Source organism: Trifolium pratense, linkage group LG7 (genome assembly GCF_020283565.1).
Source record: "Trifolium pratense cultivar HEN17-A07 linkage group LG7, ARS_RC_1.1, whole genome shotgun sequence".
NCBI classification, from domain to species: domain Eukaryota; kingdom Viridiplantae; phylum Streptophyta; class Magnoliopsida; order Fabales; family Fabaceae; genus Trifolium; species Trifolium pratense.
Window position 1 is genome coordinate 21,231,255 of NC_060065.1, and position 22,312 is coordinate 21,253,566.

At 31.8% G+C, this 22,312-nt stretch overlaps 1 protein-coding gene across 1 annotated transcript; it reads right to left on the minus strand.

The window, feature by feature from the left end:
• Window positions 1–336: 336 nt before the first annotated feature.
• Window positions 337–16,167, minus strand: LOC123896042 (polygalacturonase-like). Its single transcript, XM_045946493.1, has 9 exons — window positions 15,895–16,167; window positions 15,072–15,371; window positions 14,705–14,725; window positions 14,131–14,338; window positions 11,566–11,647; window positions 11,347–11,455; window positions 11,115–11,231; window positions 10,676–10,916; window positions 337–878 (listed from the first exon to the last, which is right to left on the minus strand). Exons 1-9 carry the CDS (start codon window positions 16,165–16,167, stop codon window positions 337–339), a joined length of 1,893 nt encoding a protein of 630 aa, XP_045802449.1.
• Window positions 16,168–22,312: the final 6,145 nt, after the last annotated feature.

A 22,312-nucleotide genomic window follows, 5' to 3' on the forward strand; every position in this document is an offset into this window, starting at 1 on the left:
AATGGCAAAGACGTCATACATTGCAACACGCGAGGAGTATAGAAATCAAGGAATTCATCGTCGACAATTTAACCCCATTGAATTAGTGAGTTCATAATTAAGATTATTAATTTGTCTACGTTTCATATGTGTGTGTATATATATATATTAATTTGTTTTGACGAATTGGTTGAATGCCTCTTCCAAAGATAATGGTCTTCGTGGTTGTTGGGTCTGCTGTGCTCCTTGAGCAGAGTTTTGATTCCACCTAGGGTTTTGATTACCCCAGCCTGAGTATGGACTCGGTCGTCCCATGTATTTGGCGTACTCTTCGTCAGAGATTCCTTCGGGAACACATTAACCGTTAGGATGGTTCTCGTGACAAAAGTCACAGGTTTCTTGGAAATTTTTCACCTCGGCACCTAGGGTGGCCTTTTCCAGCTTCCTTTTTAGTAAGTCTATCTCCTTCTGATAGGCAGTTTCTTTGTCCAGTTGCAGCATTCCAGCAGGTTTAGAAGTTCGCTCGTTGCTCATGTTGTATTTGTTCTGGCATATTTGTTCAATGAGCTCCTTAACTTCTTCTGTGGTATTTTCATTGATCGATCCTCCAGCTGAGGCGTCAAGGTGCATCCTGTGTTGTATGCGCATTCCTCCGGTGAAGATTTGCATCAACTCCATAAGATCGAGACTATGGTTATGACACTTTCTTTTCAGTAGGTTGAAGCGCTCATAGGCCTCTCCTAGTGTTTCGTTGTCATGCTGCTTGAAGTTCACGATATCTACCTTTCTCTTCTGGAACTGGTTGTGAGTGAAGAATCGTTCCAAAAACTTGTCTTCTACCTCCTTCCACGTCTGGATGGTTCCACTGGGTAAGCACTGTAGCCATTCTTTTGTTGTACCTGTCAAGAAAAAAGCGAACAGTCGAAGCTTTTTATGTCCTTCAATGATCCCTTCAGGTACTTTTTGTATTTGGCAGGTCTCGGAGAACTGGGTCAGATGGTCCTATGGGTCTCTATTTGCTCTCCCTTCGAGCTGGTTCTCTCGTAATCCTGCTAGGACGTTACCCTTGATGTCAAAGTGCAGGTTCAACTAGTTTGAAACCAAGAGATATCTGCTCCGTGTCGGATCTCTTGCAGTAGTCTCCCATCGTCACTCTAGGTTCGGCTGCCATAACTTCCTTCTTTCTCTTTGCTCGTAGGTTCTTTCTGGCTCAGGATCTGTTTCATGCATACACTAAAGAAGATACCTTTAGCAGCACAGATCTAAGTATTTTTGGTTGTTCTTATACGCAAAGATTCAACCACAGGGATTCCCAAGTAAGAGAGGTTAATCACTAGGATCGCTTAAGTACCATATCTTTGAAGGTGTGAAAACACAAGAAGGGGGGGTTGAATTGTGTTTTAGCCAAGTTAAAACTTTTTCGAAGTTCTTAACTTAGCTACGTTAGCAGCGGATAAACAACACAAAAATAACGAGAGCAGAGAGGGAAAGCACACAAGCAATTTATACTGGTTCCTCTCACAAAACGAGAGTAGTCCAGTTCCCTTGCACTTCCAAGGGATTTCACTATAATCACACAAGATTACAAATGCTCAAGCACACAAGCAAGAGACTTCACAACTATGCTTAAGCACACAAGCTTAAGACTTCTCACTTAAGCACACAAGCTTAAGATTTCTCAAACTAACAGAGATAATAAAGTGTTGAATGAATACAACTGCTCTTAAGAGAACATTAATAAACAAATACAGTGAGCACAAAGTATTTGGACTAAGAGTAAAAAACACTAGTTCAGAGGTTCAGAGCTTGTATTCGCAAATATGAATTGTTCGAGCGCGTGTAATATTGATTGATTGATTGATACTTTGCAAGCTGATTCTTCTAGTATATAAAGGACTAAGAAAGAGTCGTTGCAAAGATGACCGTTGATGAAGATAACCTTTTGTCTTCAAGCAGCTTGTCTTGATGCAGTTTGATCGTTTCCAAAACAGAGTAAGAGTTTCAGTAACTTTGACCATGTGCAGAGAAGACTTTCCTTATTCAGCTAAGAAGTCTGATAACCCACGTTCTCCATTGTGGACAGACAAAATGCAAGTAGCTGTTCTGATCAAGATTGAAAAGTCATTTTCTTCATTGGTAGGAGAGTTGACCTTCAAAAGCGAATCTTCACACACTCCAAGATGTACTTCAGAGTTTGATGAACCCCAGTCTTTTAGGAAGTGCTGATGTCTTCATCCTCTGATGCATGTAACTTCTAAAGATTCTTAACTTCTGAGATTTTGCGAAACTCTGAGGACTTGTCTTATGAGCTTTCTTCAGAGCTTATCCGAGACTAAGTTCTGCACACTTAAATTAAATTTTTAGTCCTTCCAATTGTTTATTAATACTTTGTTATCATCAAAACCTTAATAGATTTAGGGGCAAACATTTTTAAATCAATTTTGTTCCAACAATCTCCCCCTTTTTGATGATGACAAACATAAGTATTAATTGACAATTGTTGTTAAATTAACTTATCATGTTTCCCTTAGGTTTGTGAGGTTTGCAAGCTCCCCCTAAGATTGATACTCCATAAAGCCTAAGCTTTAAGTTTTATCCATGATATTTTAATTTAGTATAAGATTAAGTAGTTTAGAATAAAACTAAATTTCATATTTTTCTCCAGAACGAGAGGTTTGCAAGCTCTCCCCCTCAGTCTCATAAGGTTAAGTTAAAATTGCACTTTTAACTTATCCTTACTTATGAAATTTATTTTCAGTTTAAAATACTCAGTCTCCGCATCAAAACAAATAAAACAAATATTTGCTAACTTTAATAACATAACAATCATTAAGCGTGGTTTCAGCTTTTTGAAATATATCAATTGAAACATATCAATTGAAACATATCAATTAATGCGTAACTACTCCCCCTTTTGTCATTATCAAAAAGTAGTAGTCAAAAACGAGAAAACCAAGACAGTCAAAGATAGGAGTTGGTTGTTACGGAGGTGAAATTAATTTTCAAAAGATAAAACCAAGCGCCAAAGTGGCTATAAATAGGTTATGGTTGAACAACATTCTTCACAAAAAAAAAAAATCAAACGCAATATACAAAGAAAAGAGCGCAATAAAGAATGAAGAGATTCAGTGCTCGCATAGCAGAGTTCCGAAGAAGGAAGGATGAGGAACGTGAAAGAGAAGAAAACAAGAAAGAAGAAGACAAGAAACCACAAGAGCCAGAGATAATCATCATATCTTCAGAGTCTGAATCTGAAGAAGATGATTGATGCTGATTATGCTGAATTTTTTTGCAGGATATGTTCCTGAAGAGGAACAAGAAGAAGAAGAACAAGACCCATAGCCTATAGAAATTTCTTCAGATGATTCTGAGGCGAAATCAGAGATTTCCTCTGAGAACCCATCTGAATAGGATTAGATGTTCTTTTTCTTTTGCTAATGTATTCAGTCAATTTTAAAAAAATTTGAAATAAACTCTGCTTTATGTTTCCTTGTTTCTTTCTTGTGATAGTTGTAAAGAAAATTGTAAACAAAAACAAAAGGTAAACGAAAAAACAAATCACGACGAGCACAAAAAAAAATCAAGAACAAAATAAATAACAACAAACCAAGTGTACGAGAGTTAACAAAGTTAAACATAAAATTGTAAAACAAGAAAGACAAATAAAGTGCATAGAATCCTAGGGTTTCTTAAGGAGGGCTATGTTGATATCAAATTTGTCGTTCAGAGTGTCCACTTTGGAGTCCAGCTTATCCACCTTGGTTTCAAGAACTTGGTGATCAGACCTCTGTTTTGTTTCAAGAAATTCTTTCTACTAATTTTTTGCTTATGATTGTGTTCGGAGGGAGTATATGTTAGACAGAGCATTTAAAATATAATAACCGTTGAATTTGAGTTTTTGACTGAAAGATAAAAAAAATTATATGATGTGTATTGGAATTGATATGAGCTAGTAATGGACAATATGCTTATATTGGTGACATTGTTGTTGATGTAATAAAAAAAGCCGTACCAAATTCATCTTTAGAAAGATCAGAAGTGATCAGAGCTGTAATTATACGTACTTGTAAAGATCTAATTACATTATTTACATTAATAAAATAAAATAGTATGACTACCTTAATATTTATAACCAAGTGAATATATTTAAATCTAAACTAAATCTCTTAATTATAGGGCTAAGAATAAACAAACCTAATTATAGAGATATTTTCTCAACAAATACTAATATAATATTTTCTATTCTAACAATAACTCTTCTCATTTTATAATTAAGTGTGTTGGGTTAAAATTGAAATTTATTTTACCTGCCATGTCTTGATTCTTACTCCATTAGTAGTTCCAAAAAGTTTAGCTCCATTAACTGTTATTCCTGAAACAAATTCCTTGGCAGCTCCTTCCCCCAAGCTTCCAATGCCGAAGAACAAATCATCATTAACAAGTGCAAAATTTAATTTAACGATAAGAATACCAGTTCCAATGGAGTTTGAGATTTGGCCTGTACTTTGGTGATGTCACAGTGAGACCAGAAAATATATAAAGTAAAAATATATAAAACAAATTGGACCATCTTATGATTTATATATATGGGGTTTTCTAACTTAGACCCTAGTTAGGTCTAAGTTAGCAAGGTGCACCTTTTCAATTGGACCAAAATACCCATTCTTTTAATTTTTGAAAGAATAGAGCAACAGGGGCATTTCTGTAATTTTCTGCAATTTTGCCAACCATATACACGCGCCCCACCTTCTTAAACCATTAATAGACGCGGATCCAGTGTCGCGCGTGTACCGAAGGACCATGGTTACAGACCGTTGATTTCCATCAGACAGCCAAGATCTGATCTCATCAAGACTGTCTGATCAATCAGACAGCCCAGATCATCCAGATCCATCAGATTCAAGCACCTGCGTCACACTTGATTACAACCTGGAGAGAGAAAAATTTGCTTTTTAAAAGTAGGACACGTGTCACACAATGGTTGGCTGGGCGTGATTTTTGTTCATTTAATACTTTGAACTCAATTATTTCGTTGTAAATTAATTTTTTATTTTTTTATTTTTATACCAAAATTCATAATTTTTTTTTGTCTACAAATAGAGACTTGGTTCGTTTGATTTGGAAACCGAAAAAAAAACGCAATTTTTCACTACCTTAATCTCATTTTTTGTCTACTAAATACGTTACTTGTGTGTTGTAATTTAACACGCACCACTCAACCAACTCACTGAAACCATTATACCAGGAAAATAGTAAATAATATTCTGGAACTTTTGGTATATTTTATGAAATTTTTGGAGAACTGAAACTATTTTTAGTTAATTAAATGAGATAAAACGGTAATTAAATACTAATGTTTGCTTCTGAAACCATTTTACTGGTAGAATGGTTGCACATAGTTGTATTCTGAAACCATTTTACTGGTAGAATGGTTTCAATGAGTAATTTATTAATTGTGTTTGCTTCTGAAACCATTTATTCGGTACAATGGTTTCAGAGAGTTGTAATCTGAAACCATTTTGCTGGTAGAATGGTTTCAGTAAGTTGATTATTAGTTATTTGCTTCTGAAACCATTTAGCTTGTAGAATGGTTTCACATAGTTGTATTCTGAAACCATTTTACTGGTAGAATGGTTTCAGTGAGTAATTTATTAATTGTGTTTGCTTCTGAAACCATTTATCTGGTACAATGGTTTCAGAGAGTTGTAATCTGAAACTATTTTGCTGGTAGAATGGTTTCAGTAAGTTGATTATTAGTTATTTGCTTCTGAAACCATTTAGCTTGTAGAATGGTTTCAGAGATTTGTACTCTGAAACCATTTTTCTGGTAGAATGGTTTCAGTGAGTTGATGTAAGGTAGTGAAAAATGAGATTAAGGTAGTGAAAAATTGGGTTTTTTTTTTCTGTGTCCAAATCAAACGAACCAAGTCTCTATTTGTAGAGAAAAAAAAATTATGAATTTTGGTATAAAAATTAAAAAATAAAAAATTAATTTACGACGAAATAATCGAGTTTAAAGTATTAAATGGAAAAAAATTAACGCAGCCAATCAGCTTCTGACACGTGGCCTGCCTTTTCAAAAGGCTTTCTCTCTCCTCGTAATGCTTCCACCCACGCGCGCCTGTCGGCGCGTGTGATGCACGCGCGTGGATTTTGTCAAATGAGAAGCTGCCACGTGTCCTGGGGGGGAAAAAGAAGTGGGGGGCGCGTGTATTTTTGAGTAAAATTACAGAAATGCCCCTGTTGCTCAATTCTTTCAAAAATTAAAAAAATGGGTATTTTTGTCCAACTCAAAAGGTGCACCTTGCTAACTTAGACCCAACTGGGTCTAAGTTAGCAGCCCCCTATATATATATATATATATGCATTGTGGCACAATTTTAACAATAAGTTTGTTGGTGTCAAACTAAATATAAAAAATATAGTCTAAATTCACCGTAGAGTCTTTTAAATTTAACGTTTGTAATAAAATTATTCCTTTAAGTTTTTTAAAGTCATTAGTAATTTAACGTATCCCTCTAATTCTTAAGGGAAAAATCATTAGTGATTTTAAATCCAGTCAGGAGATAAGCAAAATTCGCCGAATATTGTTCAAATTAGAGATCAAGCTCATATACTCGTACTTGATAATTTAATTTTGAGCTTAATCTTAAATTAAAATTTTATTTTTAATTTAATTTAATTAAAGAAAATATTAAACACAATGACCATATTATTAATTTTTTATAAAAAATTCTATTTTGAAGATAGTTCACACTCAATAGATTTTCGCTCGTTCTCATGCAAGAATTGAAATGACTATTACAGTTATGTATTTCAATAACAAATAACATCAACGACTATATATACCCATCAATATATCTCTGATTTCAATACCCATCAATATATATCTTGTAAAGAATAACATTTCTCTCATTTTTCATGTATTAAATATGATTCCTTGAGTAATACACGTCATGTGAGAATGAATATTATATATAATTGAAATACAAAGTAATCCTAAATTTTTATCCCTATTATATTTTATCTTACTTTTTACAAAACTCTTTATATTAATGTATATATTATTTATGAAATAACTTATTAAATTTAAATAATTGCATAACTTTTTTTTTTAAAACGGATAATTATTTTCAATATTTGATTTTTCTATAAAATATGATTACTCACGTGTTTTGTCTCTTACTTACGTAAGTAATCATATTTTCATAAAATATTCAATTAATTTAAAAGCTCAATTTAATCAATTAGAAATGACACAAATAGTATAACCCAAAAAAAAAAAGAAAAAGAAATGACACAAATAGTCCATAAATCATAGTTCATCCGACATAAATGTCGAAAATATGATTAATTGGCAAAAAAATAAAATAAAAATTGAGTCATTGAATTGTTTATATAGGTGAAAATGTGCTTTAACATAAATATAAATAGTGGAAATTTGTTTTGACTTGCGATTTCACTAAAAAAATAATCTATGATTTAACATAAAAGTCATACCTAACAATATATAATCGATGAATTTTTATGATTTTAATGAGTTTTTTAGCAAGAACAATAAAATTAAAAATGACAGGGAATATAAACACGGAGAACATAAAATCAAACCTAGTAAATCGACACAAAGAAAGATATAGATCAGCTCAAATGGGAGAATATGCATGCATACAAAACAATACAAATCTCATCCTATTTTTCATTCATTGACTTTTCAAAAATAATATCAGCCTCTCGTTTCAATTATGTTCACGTGAGTTTAATTAAGTTTTTGCTCCAAAATTTTCAGAAAATTTAGCTTTCTTCTAAAAGCTACAAAAGTAATTAATGTTCACTTATATTTAATTATTTCTTAAGGTTATGAGGATGTGTCGCGGCACAAAAAATGTTCGAGTGTAAACACTAAAAAGAAAAAAGAGTCGCCACCAAATTTTATTTATCTCAATAAAAGAGAAAGAGAAATATTGAGAAAACCTTAAAAAGATGGTCCGGGGACCATGAAATAAGTTCGGGAGTTGGTTATGATAGGTTCAGAGTTTGTTGAATTGGATTGGGAATTGTTATGTAGGATGGGAGTTTGTTAGAGTGAAGAGAATAGTGTTAATTTTAGGCTTGGAACGATCTCAAGTAGGTTTGGAGGAAGTTACTGGTTTGGAGGCTTGAAGCTAGGATTGTAATCTATTGAATTAGGTTTTTAGCTCAAAATAGGAATGAGAAAGAGAAATGTTAGAATTGCCTCGGCACTTCCTTTGGTTTCACTTGTCAATGTGAATGAATTTTGTGAAATGAATAAATAATTTCTTTTGTATTTTTATGTTTTTATGTTTTTACTGGTATATAAGCACCTCTTTGATTTGAATTATTAAGAGAAAAAATCTTAGGTGATTTGAACCTAATGGTTTTTTTGGAAGTAAAATGATTCAATAGCAAAACTTTCATACTTGAAAGCTTTGTTAAAATAGTAGAAAAAGATTCAATAGAAAATCTTTGTGAAAGAGTGTTACTTGCATTCCAAACAACTAGCCTTGTTTAATCATAAATTCAAGCATGAATGAACTTGACTTTCTTAAATTGCTAAAAAATTTATGCATTTGAAAATTTGACTAGTTTGATTTGGTTTTGCAGGGAAATGCTAATGGACAAGGTTAAAGGAAAGTTCAAAATGGTGAGGTGAAGTAAGTTTGGCCAACAATTCCAAGGCAACTCTGCCCTTGCTGAGAGCCAGGATGCTGCGCCCTGTGCTTATTCGAAAAATAGCTTGTAGTTTGGTGATTAACATGTGTGCTTAGGAAATAATGTATGAATGTGGGATTAATGTAAATTATGTAAATGATTAGGTACTTTTTTTTTTTTTTTTTTATGTAATGCAAATTTGAAAATAAATTATGAACTCCTTTTCCTTTTTATGCAAAAATGGATGTATGCCAATAAAAAAAGAGAAAAATAACAAGTTGAAATGGAATGAATAAATGGGGCAAAATTAAGGTATGACAGGATGTTAGAGATATATCCAAATTAACTTTATTTTTTTAAAAATATTTTTAAATAAATTTATAAAATTAAGCATCCAACTTTATATAAAGATTTTTATGTCGTTGGTTGGTATCTAGCTAGGACTTTACGTATTTAAAAGGAATTTATAAATTCCTAAAATCATTTTTTCTTTTTGACAATTCCTAAAATCTTGTTTAGTTGCTATAAATTCTTAGGAATATCCTAAATTTTATAAATCAATAATTACAGTGAGTAGGATTATTGTTGGTGGTGCCGCTTTAGACAATTTTGAAGGAATTATATTGATCTTAGTTAAAGAGTTTTGTCAACAACTAAGATGTGGCAAAAGTTTGTCCATGTTAAGACGGTGATGTGTATGTGAGATAGTTATTTTGTCAAAAGGTATCTATACTAAACAATATAAGTTGGATACCGAAATGCTCGTATTAATAATTGAGCGTATTATAACAAACTAAAGAAGATAAGAAATGTAGTAAATGGATTTCCGAAAGTTAGTTAAACTCTACATGAATGGTACACAATACTAACTAATGAGTTATCATCAATTAATAGCTTCAACTTCACCTTCATTTTAAGGTTAATTATACATCAGTTAAATTCGGTTAGATTTCAATAAATAATAAATAATTTGTCTTCTATTCATAGTACTCTTAATTATTTATTATCTTCTTTCTCTTTGCAATAAATAACTAAAGGTAATTTTGATAAAACAAAAATTAATACAAAAATTAACAGTACTTTCAAATTTGTGACCTAAGTATGGGTATAAAAAAAAGTCACTAGGTTTAGTTTAATAGTGAGGAGTTCAAATATGTAGGCTTATGCAATATGCCGTTTTATGTTATTAACACAAATGCTGTGAGTTTGTTCGCAGATTCATCATTTTTGTTTTTTAGCGATTTTGAATTTGTATTGCATCAATGTACTCTTATCAATTTGAATGAATGAATAAATTTTATTTAATAAAAAAAAATAGTATGCATGAGGTATGAGTTGGATCCTCTGCCCCTTTGTAAACCACCTTTTTTTATTTTGGAAAAAACAATTATAAAAAAAGAAAAACAATACTAAAAAAACGGAGAGGAATTAATATCATCCAAGTTTGAAGTAAAACTCGAGCATATCTCTTTGAGATATTGAGAGTGGAATCTCTTGCTTGTTAGCAAGAAGGAAATCATGAGTAGAAGGAAAAAGAAACAACTTAATCTTAAATTTTGGCACCGCACTTGCATAAATAATATTCATGTTTTTTTCTTTTGTTTTCGGTCATTAATTCAATGTTTTCTAATTGCAACTTATCTCAATTGTATATAAGATTGTCCAAGTGAGCTAGGAACATTGTATTATATATGTAGGGGTCGAGGTTTGAACTCCGGATATTCACTTATTTATTTTAAGGGTGAAATTTCCAAACACTAGACTACTTACTCAAAAAAACATGAAAATAAAAATACATATCCATATGTGTAATGTGTGTATCAATTACAAAATAAAACAATACAAGTACGACATTTTATTTATGATACAAACGATGTCACATATCACAATGTACACAAGAAATAACATTATTTGTTACAAATCAATCAGCCTTATTAGCAATATACACAATGCAAATAAACAAGTCTTATCATTATCATTATAGATATGTATTAATAAGTTCATTCTATAAGTCTTTTTAAGCCACCAAGTTCATTCATTTCCTCAATGTAATTGCAGCGAGGGCTAACATTTCCTCTGTAAGACAACTTAACATTGTTGCATGAAGCCTTAGCTTCTCCTCCACCTTCAAGTTCCAGATCAATGTTTTGCAATACTATACCCTGACATGGAAAGTTCTGGCTGCAATTAAATTGCACAGCCACATCAGAAGCACTTGTGCCTTTTATGTTCTGGTACAACACATTCCTTATCTGAACCGAGGATTTCTGTAATTATATAATTAATTAACCAAAATTTATCAGTCGAATTAGGAATTTGTCTCATAGTTGGTCCAAATGTTCGGTGTCATAGCTGGTTCTAATGACAGTAGTTCCGGAACCAGCTATGAGACCAACCATTTACTGGGTTGCCAAAGACCTTAATTACGGGGAAAATAAATAAATTAAAAAGAAATTATTGAGTACCTGTAGTTGGCATGGACTCTCTTGATCACAGTAGTTCTGATCTATAATTATGGGATTGGTCACATTGTTCATTTGAATATTCTGAAATTTGATGTTACTTGCACTTCCTGACCCTCCCTGCATTCATATTCACATATAGACATATTAGAAAAATTCAAGCTATAAAGTATAAAAAAATTATATATAAATATTATAATTAAGTGTGTTGGGTTAAAATTGAAATTTATTTTACCTGCCATGTCTTGATTCTTACTCCATTAGTAGTTCCATAAAATTTAGCTCCATTCACTGTTATTCCTGAAACAAATTCCTTGGCACCCTCTTCCCCTAAGCTTCCAATGCTGAACAACAAATCATCATTAACATGTGCAAAATTTAATTCAAGCACGTATTTAACAATAATTTTAATTAACATAAGATGAAAATATTATTGAAGGTGATTAATTATTACCTGATACCATGGCCTGGTCCACAGGTTATGTCTGTAGCTTGTAGATTTTTGGATCCATCTACAATTGATATACAATCATCCCCTGCAAATATATTAACAGTTGAAGCCAAAATTGATACAAGTATTTAAGAAAGTGAATATATATATATATATATATAGGGATTTTAACTTAGACCCTAGTTAGGTCTAAGTTAGCAAGTGCACCTTTTCAATTGGACCAAAATACCCATTCTTTTAATTTTTGAAAGAATAGAGCAACAGGGGCATTTCTGTAAGTTTACATAAAAAAAAAACATAACAACACGCGCCCCACCTTCTTAAACAATTAATAGACGTGGATCCAGTGTCGCGCGTGTACGGAAGGACCATGGTTACAGACCGTTGATTTCCATCAGACAGCCAAGATGTGATCTCATTAAGACTGTCTGATCAATCAGACAGCCCAGATCATCCTGATCTATCAGATCATCCTGTCTGCGCCACACTAGATTATAAGCTGGAGAGAGAAAATTTTGCTTTTGAAAAAGGCAGCCACGTGTCAGCATATGAATGGGTCTGCGTGATTTTTTTCATTTTATACTTTAAACTCGATTATTTCGTCGTAAATTAATTTTTTATTTTTTATTTTTTATACCAAAATTCATAATTTTTTTTTCTCTACAAATAGAGACTTGGTTCGTTTGATTTGGACACCGAAAAAAAAACGCAATTTTTCACTACTTTAAACTCGATTATTTCGTCGTAAATTAATTTTTTATTTTTTATTTTTTATACCAAAATTCATAATTTTTTTTCCTACAAATAGAGACTTGGTTCGTTTGATTTGGACACCGAAATCCTTCTGAAACCATTTATATGGTAGAATGGTTTCAGAGAGTTGTAATCTGAAACCATTTTGCTGGTAGAATGGTTTCAGTAAGTTGATTATTAGTTATTTGCTTCTGAAACCATTTAGCTTGTAGAATGGTTGCACATAGTTGTATTCTGAAACCATTTTACTGGTAGAATGGTTTTAGTGAGTAATTTATTAATTGTGTTTGCTTCTGAAACCATTTATCTGGTAGAATGGTTTCAGAGAGTTGTAATCTGAAACCATTTTGCTGGTAGAATGGTTTCAGTAAGTTGATTATTAGTTATTTGCTTCTGAAACCATTTAGCTTGTAGAATGATTGCACATAGTTGTATTCTGAAACCATTTATCTGGTACAATGGTTTCAGAGAGTTGTAATCTGAAACCATTTTGCTGGTAGAATGGTTTCAGTAAGTTGATTATTAGTTATTTGCTTCTGAAACCATTTAGCTTGTAGAATGGTTGCACATAGTTGTATTCTGAAACCATTTTACTGGTAGAATGGTTTCAGTGAGTAATTTATTAATTGTGTTTGCTTCTGAAACCATTTATCTGGTAGAATGATTTCAGAGAGTTGTAATCTGAAACCATTTTGCTGGTAAAATGGTTTCAGTAAGTTGATTATTAGTTATTTGCTTCTGAAACCATTTAGCTTGTAGAATGGTTTCAGAGATTTGTACTCCGAAACCATTTTTCTGGTAGAATGGTTTCAGTGAGTTGATGTAAGGTAGTGAAAAATGAGATTAAGGTAGTGAAAAATTGGGTTTTTTTTTCTGTGTCCAAATCAAACGAACCAAGTCTCTATTTGTAGAGAAAAAAAAATTATGAATTTTGGTATAAAAAATAAAAAATAAAAAATTAATTTACGACGAAATAATCGAGTTTAAAGTAGTGAAAAATTGCGTTTTTTTTTCGGTGTCCAAATCAAACGAACCAAGTCTCTATTTGTAGAGAAAAAAAAATTATGAATTTTGGTATAAAAAATAAAAAATAAAAAATTAATTTACGACGAAATAATCGAGTTTAAAGTATAAAATGGAAAAAAATCACGCAGACCCATTCATATGCTGACACGTGGCTGCCTTTTTCAAAAGGCTTTCTCTCTCCTCCCATCCTTCACACCACGCGCTCTTGTCGGCGCGTGTGATGCACGCGCGCTGATTTTGTCCACTAATAGCGTGACACGTGTCCTGGGGGGGAAAAAAGAAGTGGGGGGCGCGTGTAAAATTGCAGAAAATTACAGAAATGCCCCTGTTGCTCTATTCTTTCAAAAATTAAAAAAATGGGTATTTTTGTCCAACTCAAAAGGTGCACCTTGCTAACTTAGACCCAACTGGGTCTAAGTTAGCAGCCCCCATATATATATATATATATATATATATATATATATATATATATATATATATATATATATATATATATATATATATATTACCTAAAAAAAAGTTACATTACTAAGAAAAACATGCTATGAAACATGAACATTCCTTAGATTAGGCGTGTCCTGATGTCGAACACATATCGATGTTGGACATCGACATGATGTCGACACTTATTATTACACTGAATTACATATGTCATTTTCTTAAATTATTATTGGTGTCAATGTTCGTATTGTGTTCGGTGTCATTGTCCATATCATGTTCAGTGTACGTGTCTGTATCTGTGATTCATAGAAAATATGAGGGGGACATGTATGAACGAATTAAGAATACCTGTTCCAATAATAGAGTTTGAGATTTGGATATTCTCTGTATTGGTGACATGAATTCCATCTGTGTTTGGACTATCCCCCGGCGATGTCACATTGAGGCCAGAAACTCTAACATTTGCAGAATTTTGAAATTGAACATGAATTTGTTGCCCATTTTTTATAGTCAAATCCTCGACTATCAAGTTGTTGCACTTGTACAAAGTCAGCGCCTACAAAGTCAAACCATAATATATTTATAATATTGAGGCTGAAATATATAAATTTATTTATAATATTTAATTTTAATCCTTTCAAAATAGACTAGAAAAGGTCAAGACACATACACGTTAATACGTTGTAGAAACCAATTTTAACTCGAAATAAATTTTATAGAGACCAAAAACAAAAACAATAATATTAATAAAGAAGTATCTTTAAAAAGACTAATTTAAAATAAAATATTTTTAATTAATACGGACCAAAAATAAAAAGTAGTCAATTTTTTCAGCACAAAAAATATATTTAACTAGAAAAATTTAAAGACCTGGATCCTCTAAATTTTTTAAAATATTACTGAGAGGGTTATATATACATACCGTAGGGGCTGCCTTGCAAGGCTGCATAAGATAGAACAAAACAAAAAAAACATGATGATTAGCATTTGAATGAGATTTGATGAGTCAATTAAAAGGATATATTATTACTTTTTTTCCAAGTAATTTAGTGGTTAGAAATTCACTTTATAAGGTCAGGGTTCGAACCTCGATCCCTACATATTACATGCAATGTTTATGCAAACTGAGCTCCCGTGAGTTTAATTTAGTTTGTAGGAACATCACATTATATATACAGAAGCCGAAGTTCGAACCCAGACACTACGCTTATTCATTTTAAAAATGAAATTTCTAACCATCAGACTACTTAACCAAAAAATATTATGCTTTAATTGTGATATATTCTTACAAGCTTTTCGTTCTTTTTGCATGAATTTTGCCACCAAATATTTCCATTTCCATCAATGGTTCCACCACCATTAAGAGTTAGTTTTTGAATACTATCAAACATAAGCCAGTGTGTAGGATCTTGATTGTAATCAGATGGATTATCTGATGCTTGAAGGGTTCCAGAGATCTGAAATGTTATAGTGTTGGATTTGCAAGGGCCAGAGAATGTGATTGGCTTAACAAGATAATTCCTTTTAGCAGCTACCACAACAATTGATCCCTTGGTTGAACATGCTACTTCCCAAACCTTCTTCAATGCCTGAAATAATACCACCATGTAGCCATAAATTACAAATATTGTCATTTTTTATCAAGTTCTCCATTTTTTATCATTGATCGATTATTTTCTAGTAGTTTATTAAAACTCGCATAGCAATTAATTAATACTATTTAATTATTAATTATAAAGGTATGACATCGATAAAAATTGAGAAAAAAATGATAAACTATAAACTACTTCTTGAAGTAGCTTATCCAAAAATTACTATAGGCTATTAAAGAAATATAAGCTCGTGAGAAAATATTCTCTATCTACTTATCCAAAAATACTATAAGCTATTACATAAATATAAGCTCGTGAGAAAATATTGTCGCCCATATGGTATTATCATTTTTATTTTCATAAACCATTAGGATAGCTTATAAAACAACTTATAGCTTATAAAAAATAGTTTGACTTCATTTTATTTCGTCGAAGAAGTCTTCATTTAATAACAATTTATGCTATAAATATTTTATCCAAACTAGATCTTATTAGGATTGGTAAAAATAAATATACATACCTGTGTATCATCAGTTTTTCCATCTCCTTGAGCTCCATAATCATCAACATCAAATGTTTTAAGTGAAGGTGAATTAGTGTCACCCAACTTGCTCAATAAGCTCAAAACATGATTTGTACTTTGCTTGATAATTCCCTTGAATGTTCCACCATCATTAATATAAGGAGAATCATCAACAATTGAACTAAGTGGGTCCTCATGCAAGGTTGTACTATAACAAGTAACAAAACAAATAATGATCATAATGAATGTGAGATATCTTTGGAAAGCCATTGTCTTGACTTTGTTTTTGCTATCACTTAATTTGTCAAATAGTGAGAATGAATGTTTTTTGGTGGTTTAGATATGAGAATGAATATAGCTAGGTAACTTTGGTGAGGAATGTTGTGAAGGGGATTGTGTGTATTTATAGACAAAGAAATGATAAATATGTTTGGCTTTAGTTCTTCATGGGTATAGTACGGTATGGAAGAATGTGATTGTGATTGAGACGAAATGATCTCTAAGGTACATTTTGACTTTAGTTCCATACACCCTTGTTTACTAATGTGTCATCAAGGATAAAATGATTATGATTATGTTTAATTAATTACTTTGATCCAATTTCGTGGAATAATTTTTTTATTACAATAGATTTTTTCCACAAAAAATGAAGTGGTAACTATAATACCTATGTCAATAATATGTATTTTTTTTTTAACCAATCGTTAATTGATTCAATAGTAATTGACGCTGAATTTAATAGGAAGAACCACGATTCAATTCCCGTAACTGTGATTGGGAGATGGCTAAAGTCACTTGATTTCATAACTGACCCCCGAACCTGATTAAATTAGTGGTGAAAAAAAACTCACTTTTTTTTATGGACCTGCTAAAAAAATTATATTATTCACAATTTTCGCAAATAAAAGTGTGTTTTTTTTTATTTTGGTCAAGTAGTCTAGTGACTAAAAACTCCATCTTAAAAATAAATAAGTGGAGTGTCCCGTGTTCGAACCCGAACTCATGCATATACACATATAAGACACATATAGTGCAAGGATACATTACCCTTGATCTTCAAGGGCCCATATTCGAACCCCCTTTTTGTATTAAAATTGATCTTTTGTTGAAAAAGAACATAACAAAATACTCCCTCGGTTACTTTTTAAATATCCGTTTAAAATAACAATACCAAATTAAGAAAGTGTATTTTTGCACTTTATCTTTCTATTATACTCTAATTTTAATCCGCCAATAAATTCCTATTTTTTTGCACACACTTTTTCTTTCCAATAAATTAAATATATTATGTAAAAAAAACAAAATTAAATATATTATGTACCAAAAACATTAATAAAATAAAATTAACTTTGATTCGATAAAATTATAGTATAACAATTAACTGCTACTTATCTAAAAAAATTTATTCACAATAGAACAATCTCTTTTAGGACATTTTGTAACTAATAAATCCTTCATTTTAGAATAAAGAGAATCTCAAATATTTGAACTTCATAATCCCTCATTTGGGAGCTCACGATCTCGCATTTTATACCTCTTGTAACATCACAAACTGCTTTCAGGATGACCGACTGACCCCATAAACCAACACGAGTCTTTTCAGCGTGCTTTGTCCTCACTCGCATGCTTTCTGGGAAAACTTCCCAGAATGTCACTCATCCAAAGACTACTCCAAGTCAAGCACGCTTAATTGTGGAGTTCTTATCGAATGAGCTACCGAAAAGAAGATGCATCTTGTTGGTATAGGTAGTACTCATCAATCCTTATAAGTCTTCCTTCCACCATGCAATCTGAAACCTGCACAGCCTCAGGATCCCTCTCATTCCGATGTGAATTAAGTTCTTGCCTAGAAGCTGTCAGGAGCCGCACATTGTCATGCCTCGTGCACCAGCGACCACTCCCTGCGCCCTCGTTAGCTTCGGGTGTTACATGCCCACCAGCTTCCACTTGGTTCGTCCCCGAACCACATCGTACTAGGAGAGGTCTGCTCTGATACCATTTGTAACATCCTAAATTGCTTTCAGGATGACCGATTGACCCCACAACCCAACACGAGTCTTTTAGCGTACTTTGTCCTCACTCGCACGCTTTCCGGGAAAATTTTCCAGAAGGTCTCCCATCCAAAGACTACTTCAAGTCAAGCACGTTGGAGTTCTTATCGAATGAGCTACCGAAAAGAAGATGTATCTTGTTGGTATAGGTAGTACCCATCAATCCTTATAAGCCTTCCTTCCACCATGCAATATGAAACCTGCACAGCCTCAGGATCCCTCTCATTCCGATGTGAATTCGGTTCTTGCCTAGAAGCTGCCAGGAGCCGCACATTGTCATGCCTCGTGCACCGGCGACCACTCCCTGCGCCCTCGTTAGCTTCGGGTGTTACACCTCTTATTTATTAATATTACTACACTATAAATTTTTTGAAATTCTGATTTTTACGAGGCTCTATGCCATAATCCATAATCCATGTAGCACATGCATAAAAGACGCCTCCGACTCCATTATTATTTATCTTACACATTTTATTATTGGTGTGTGTTGTTCCAATCCAACACTCACATTTAATAAAGTCATACTTCTTTTATAATTTATACAGTTATAATACCCGCAGACTTTGGCTTGCATGCACGTTGATGAATAACAAATACCCGCACGAGCCTAGCTTGGTCTGGACGTAACAAGTAACAACAATTCATTGTATCTAAGCACTAACAGTACTCCCACACATTGCGTTCAATTAATTACTTACAATAACAAGTAATTATAGTTTTCACTTTTCGATTTTGTGTGAAAAAATCGATCATCACTTTTACTCTTGAAAATTAGAATAGTTTATCTTGAAAATCATCTTTAATAGATAATTTTTGTTAAAAATATATTTTTATGATAGTAAACAAATTTTAGTAGTTCATCTTGAAAACCATTATAAAGTGAGTTGAACAAATTTAAAACTATATATATATATATATATATATATATATATATATATATATATATATATATATATATATATATATTTAGAGAAAAGGTTCATACTTTCACTTTGAGGTTCGTTTAGATGAATTTATTTTCGAGCTTATGCGAAATAATTTATATAAAAAATACAATTTTTGTTAATGTAAACTTATAAAGTAACATAAAAATTTATTTATTTGCATAAACTAAAAAAAAATCAAATTCAAACAGACCCTCACTATAGAATTTTGTCAGGATTCAAAAGAAACTCTCCTTAAAAATAATCAATAATATATTGGAATCTATTTTATGTGTGTTTAGAACTTTTTTTTTCTTCTAAAAGATTTGAATTCATACATCTGCAAACACAACTAATTTTAATGATATAAAACTACTTTTTTTGGTCAACATATATATAAAACTAAATAAAATGGGCGCATTCTTACATTTTATAATATTTAATTTCCCACATCACAGGAGCTGGTAACTTTAACTGCAAGCCATCCATTTTTGTTCACTTTAATTGAAACTTCCATCATTTAAATTTGTGTGGTCCTCTAAAGTCCACTTTACTTGTAGTAACTACGTTGATCCATATTCTCCTCTAAAGTCCCCTTTATTTTTTGTTGTTGTTGTTTACAAGAGTTGAAGATCGAGTTACGACCATTAACATACTATCTAAATCTGTCACCACTAGACCAAACCTAACGATTTAACAAAATATATATTATGCATATTATTAATAGGATTATTAGGTTTAAGGAAAGGATTTATATTACGTAATGTAGCAAATTAATGTTGGAATTCTATATGTCTAACACGCCAAACTCAAATAGGATTACCATGACAACCAAAAGAGAACAAGTACAGTATGCATTTGTAAATTTCTATTGTGACAAATTCTTTGATTTACAACATTTCAGGAATTGTTTGGTAGAGGAGCAAAACAAGCAACCAGGTTATGAATCTATCATGGAAATAAGTCTTCTCACGTAATCAAGATGCATGATTGTGCATGTGATCCATATTCATTGGTGTTATGCCATGTGGCATCATAGGTTATATTAAATTCCCATGATCATATATAGTGATGGGAAGAGATGAAGGCAGTAATCTAATTTTGGATATTGTTATATATCATCAGATATGGAGATAATTAGATACATATAGCCACCTAAGAATTTTAGGCAAGTAAAGTTTTTGTTGAAGTTTTGATTAATAAGTAATTGTCATCTAAATGTATTTTGATTCTATATATATATAGCTTACTTTGATGTATATGAATATTTAGATAGTAGTTTACGGGTATTTTAGATCAGGTAATGTCAACTAATAAATTCAAAATATGAATAAATGTGACTGTGAGAATTCAAATAAGTTAAGAGTATGTTTGGATGGAGAAATTTTTTGAGGTAAAATAATGTTTCGAAGGAATTCAAATGATTTAAGGTGAATTCCATTGTTTGGATGAAAATTTGAAGAATTTTTAAAATGATGAAAAATTATGAAGTATTTTGTTCAACTTAAATTTAGAGAATTTCAAAATGACACGTAAAAGCAAATAATTTGAAATTCCTTCTTCTCTATAAACTTTTAAAAATTACTAATTGATCGAAAAGCTTAATATTAGCCGAAAAACCTAAAATCGACAATAAACACTAAAATTGGCCAAAAAAACAAAAAATCGGCCAAAAAACCAAAAATTGACTATAAACCATAAAATCGGCTGAAAACCCAAAAAATTGGGAGAAAAACCTAAAATCAGCCAAAATCTAAAAAATCAAATATAAACCCTGAAATCAGCCGAAAACCTAAAATCGATCGAAAACCCAAAAAATAGGCTGAAAAACTAAAAAATATGCTGAAAAACCCAAAGTCGACCCTAAACCCAAAAAACTCGGCAGAAAAACTAAAATCGGCAAAAATCCAAAAAATCGACTATAAACCCTAAAATCGACCGAAAACCCGAAAAATCAGCCAAAAACTTAAAATCGACCGAAACCCAAAATACCGACCGAAAAACCAAAAATATGCCGAAAAACCCAAAGTCGACCCTAAACCCAAAAAAATCGGCCGAAAACTTAAAATCGGCCAAAATCTCAAAAATAGACTATAAACCCTAAAATCGGTCGAAAACCAAAGATCGACCGAAAACTCAAAAAATCGACCGAAAACTCAAAAAATCGACCGAAAAACCTAAAATCAACCAAAAACCCTAAAATATACTATAAACCCAAAAAACTCGGGCGAAAACCTAAACTCGGCCGATTTTAGGGTTTATAGTCGATTTTTGGTTTTCCAGTCGATTTTTGGGTTTATAGTCATTTTTTGGGTTTTTGGCCGATTTTAGGTTTTTCGGCCGATTTTTGGTTTAGGTTCGATTTTTGGTTTCTCGACTGACTTTTTGGTTTTTCGGCCGATTTTTCGAGTTTGAGATCGATTTTGGGTTTAGTCTTCATTTTAGGTTTTCGGCCGCTTTTTTGGGTTTAGGGTCAATTTTATTAAGATAAATAAAATTAAGTGAAAAAAATTTAATTACATTACCCAAACAAAGAATTTTACAATTGATGGAATTTCACCACTTTATCCAAACAATGGAATTTGAAAATCAAGGAAATTCATTTGAATCAATCGAATTGCGTAATATTTAAAATCTCTTGAATTTCTGCAATCCCTTATCCAAAAACACTCTAGAAATTCTTTGAATTTCTAATAGATGTGTGAGGAAATGGTGAAAATGGCTTTGAAATTAATCTAATACTAGGTTTTAAGTGGTTGCTTAAATGACCATTCTGCCCATGTTTTTTATAATGTCATGTCATGTGGCACCTAAAGACCATTTTACCTTTAAATTTAACTTTTGCTCTTATGTGTGATTCCCATACTTTTTCTCATTTTTTTATGGAAAATTAATTAATATTAATAGGACCAAACTTATGTGCACAGCCATACACACAGTTTTTACTGTGCTATATACATGGAGGTAGTTATTTTTAATTAAGGGTAAATGATCATTTACCCCCTGCAAAATAAGTAAATTTTCGTTTACCCCCTATGCAGATTTTTTTTCTGTTTACCCCTGCAAAATTTAGATTCCCTCATTTTGCCCTCTGGGTGTACAGCAGGACATGTGACTTTGCAAATCTGCTGATGTGGCTTGTACACGTGGAAAAAATCATTTATATTTATTTTTTAAATTCCACGTTAGATAATATTTTTTTAAAATAAAAATAATTTTTTTCCTTCAAAATAAAAAAACAAATGTTCTTATTTTTTTCCCCCAAAATTTTTTTCCTAAATTTTTTTTTTTTAAAATTTCTAAGCGAATTTGAAATATTTCCAAAAAAATAAAATAAATAATTTTCTTATTTTGCTCCCAAAATAAAGATTTACTCCGAAATAAAGTTTATTTCCAAAATAAAATTTGGAAGATTTATTTTCAAATTTTTTTGAATTAAAA

Excerpts from the sequence above, each read along its gene's own strand:
- LOC123896042 (XM_045946493.1), bottom strand. The coding sequence starts at position 16,167 with ATGGCTTTCCAAAGATATCTCACATTCATTATGATCATTATTTGTTTT. Across the intron at positions 14,726-15,071 it reads GCAAAAAGAACGAAAAGCTT|CCTTGCAAGGCAGCCCCTAC; the intron begins GTAAGAATATAT and ends TATCTTATGCAG. Across the intron at positions 11,648-14,130 it reads AAACTCTATTATTGGAACAG|GGGATGATTGTATATCAATT; the intron begins GTATTCTTAATT and ends ATATATTTGCAG.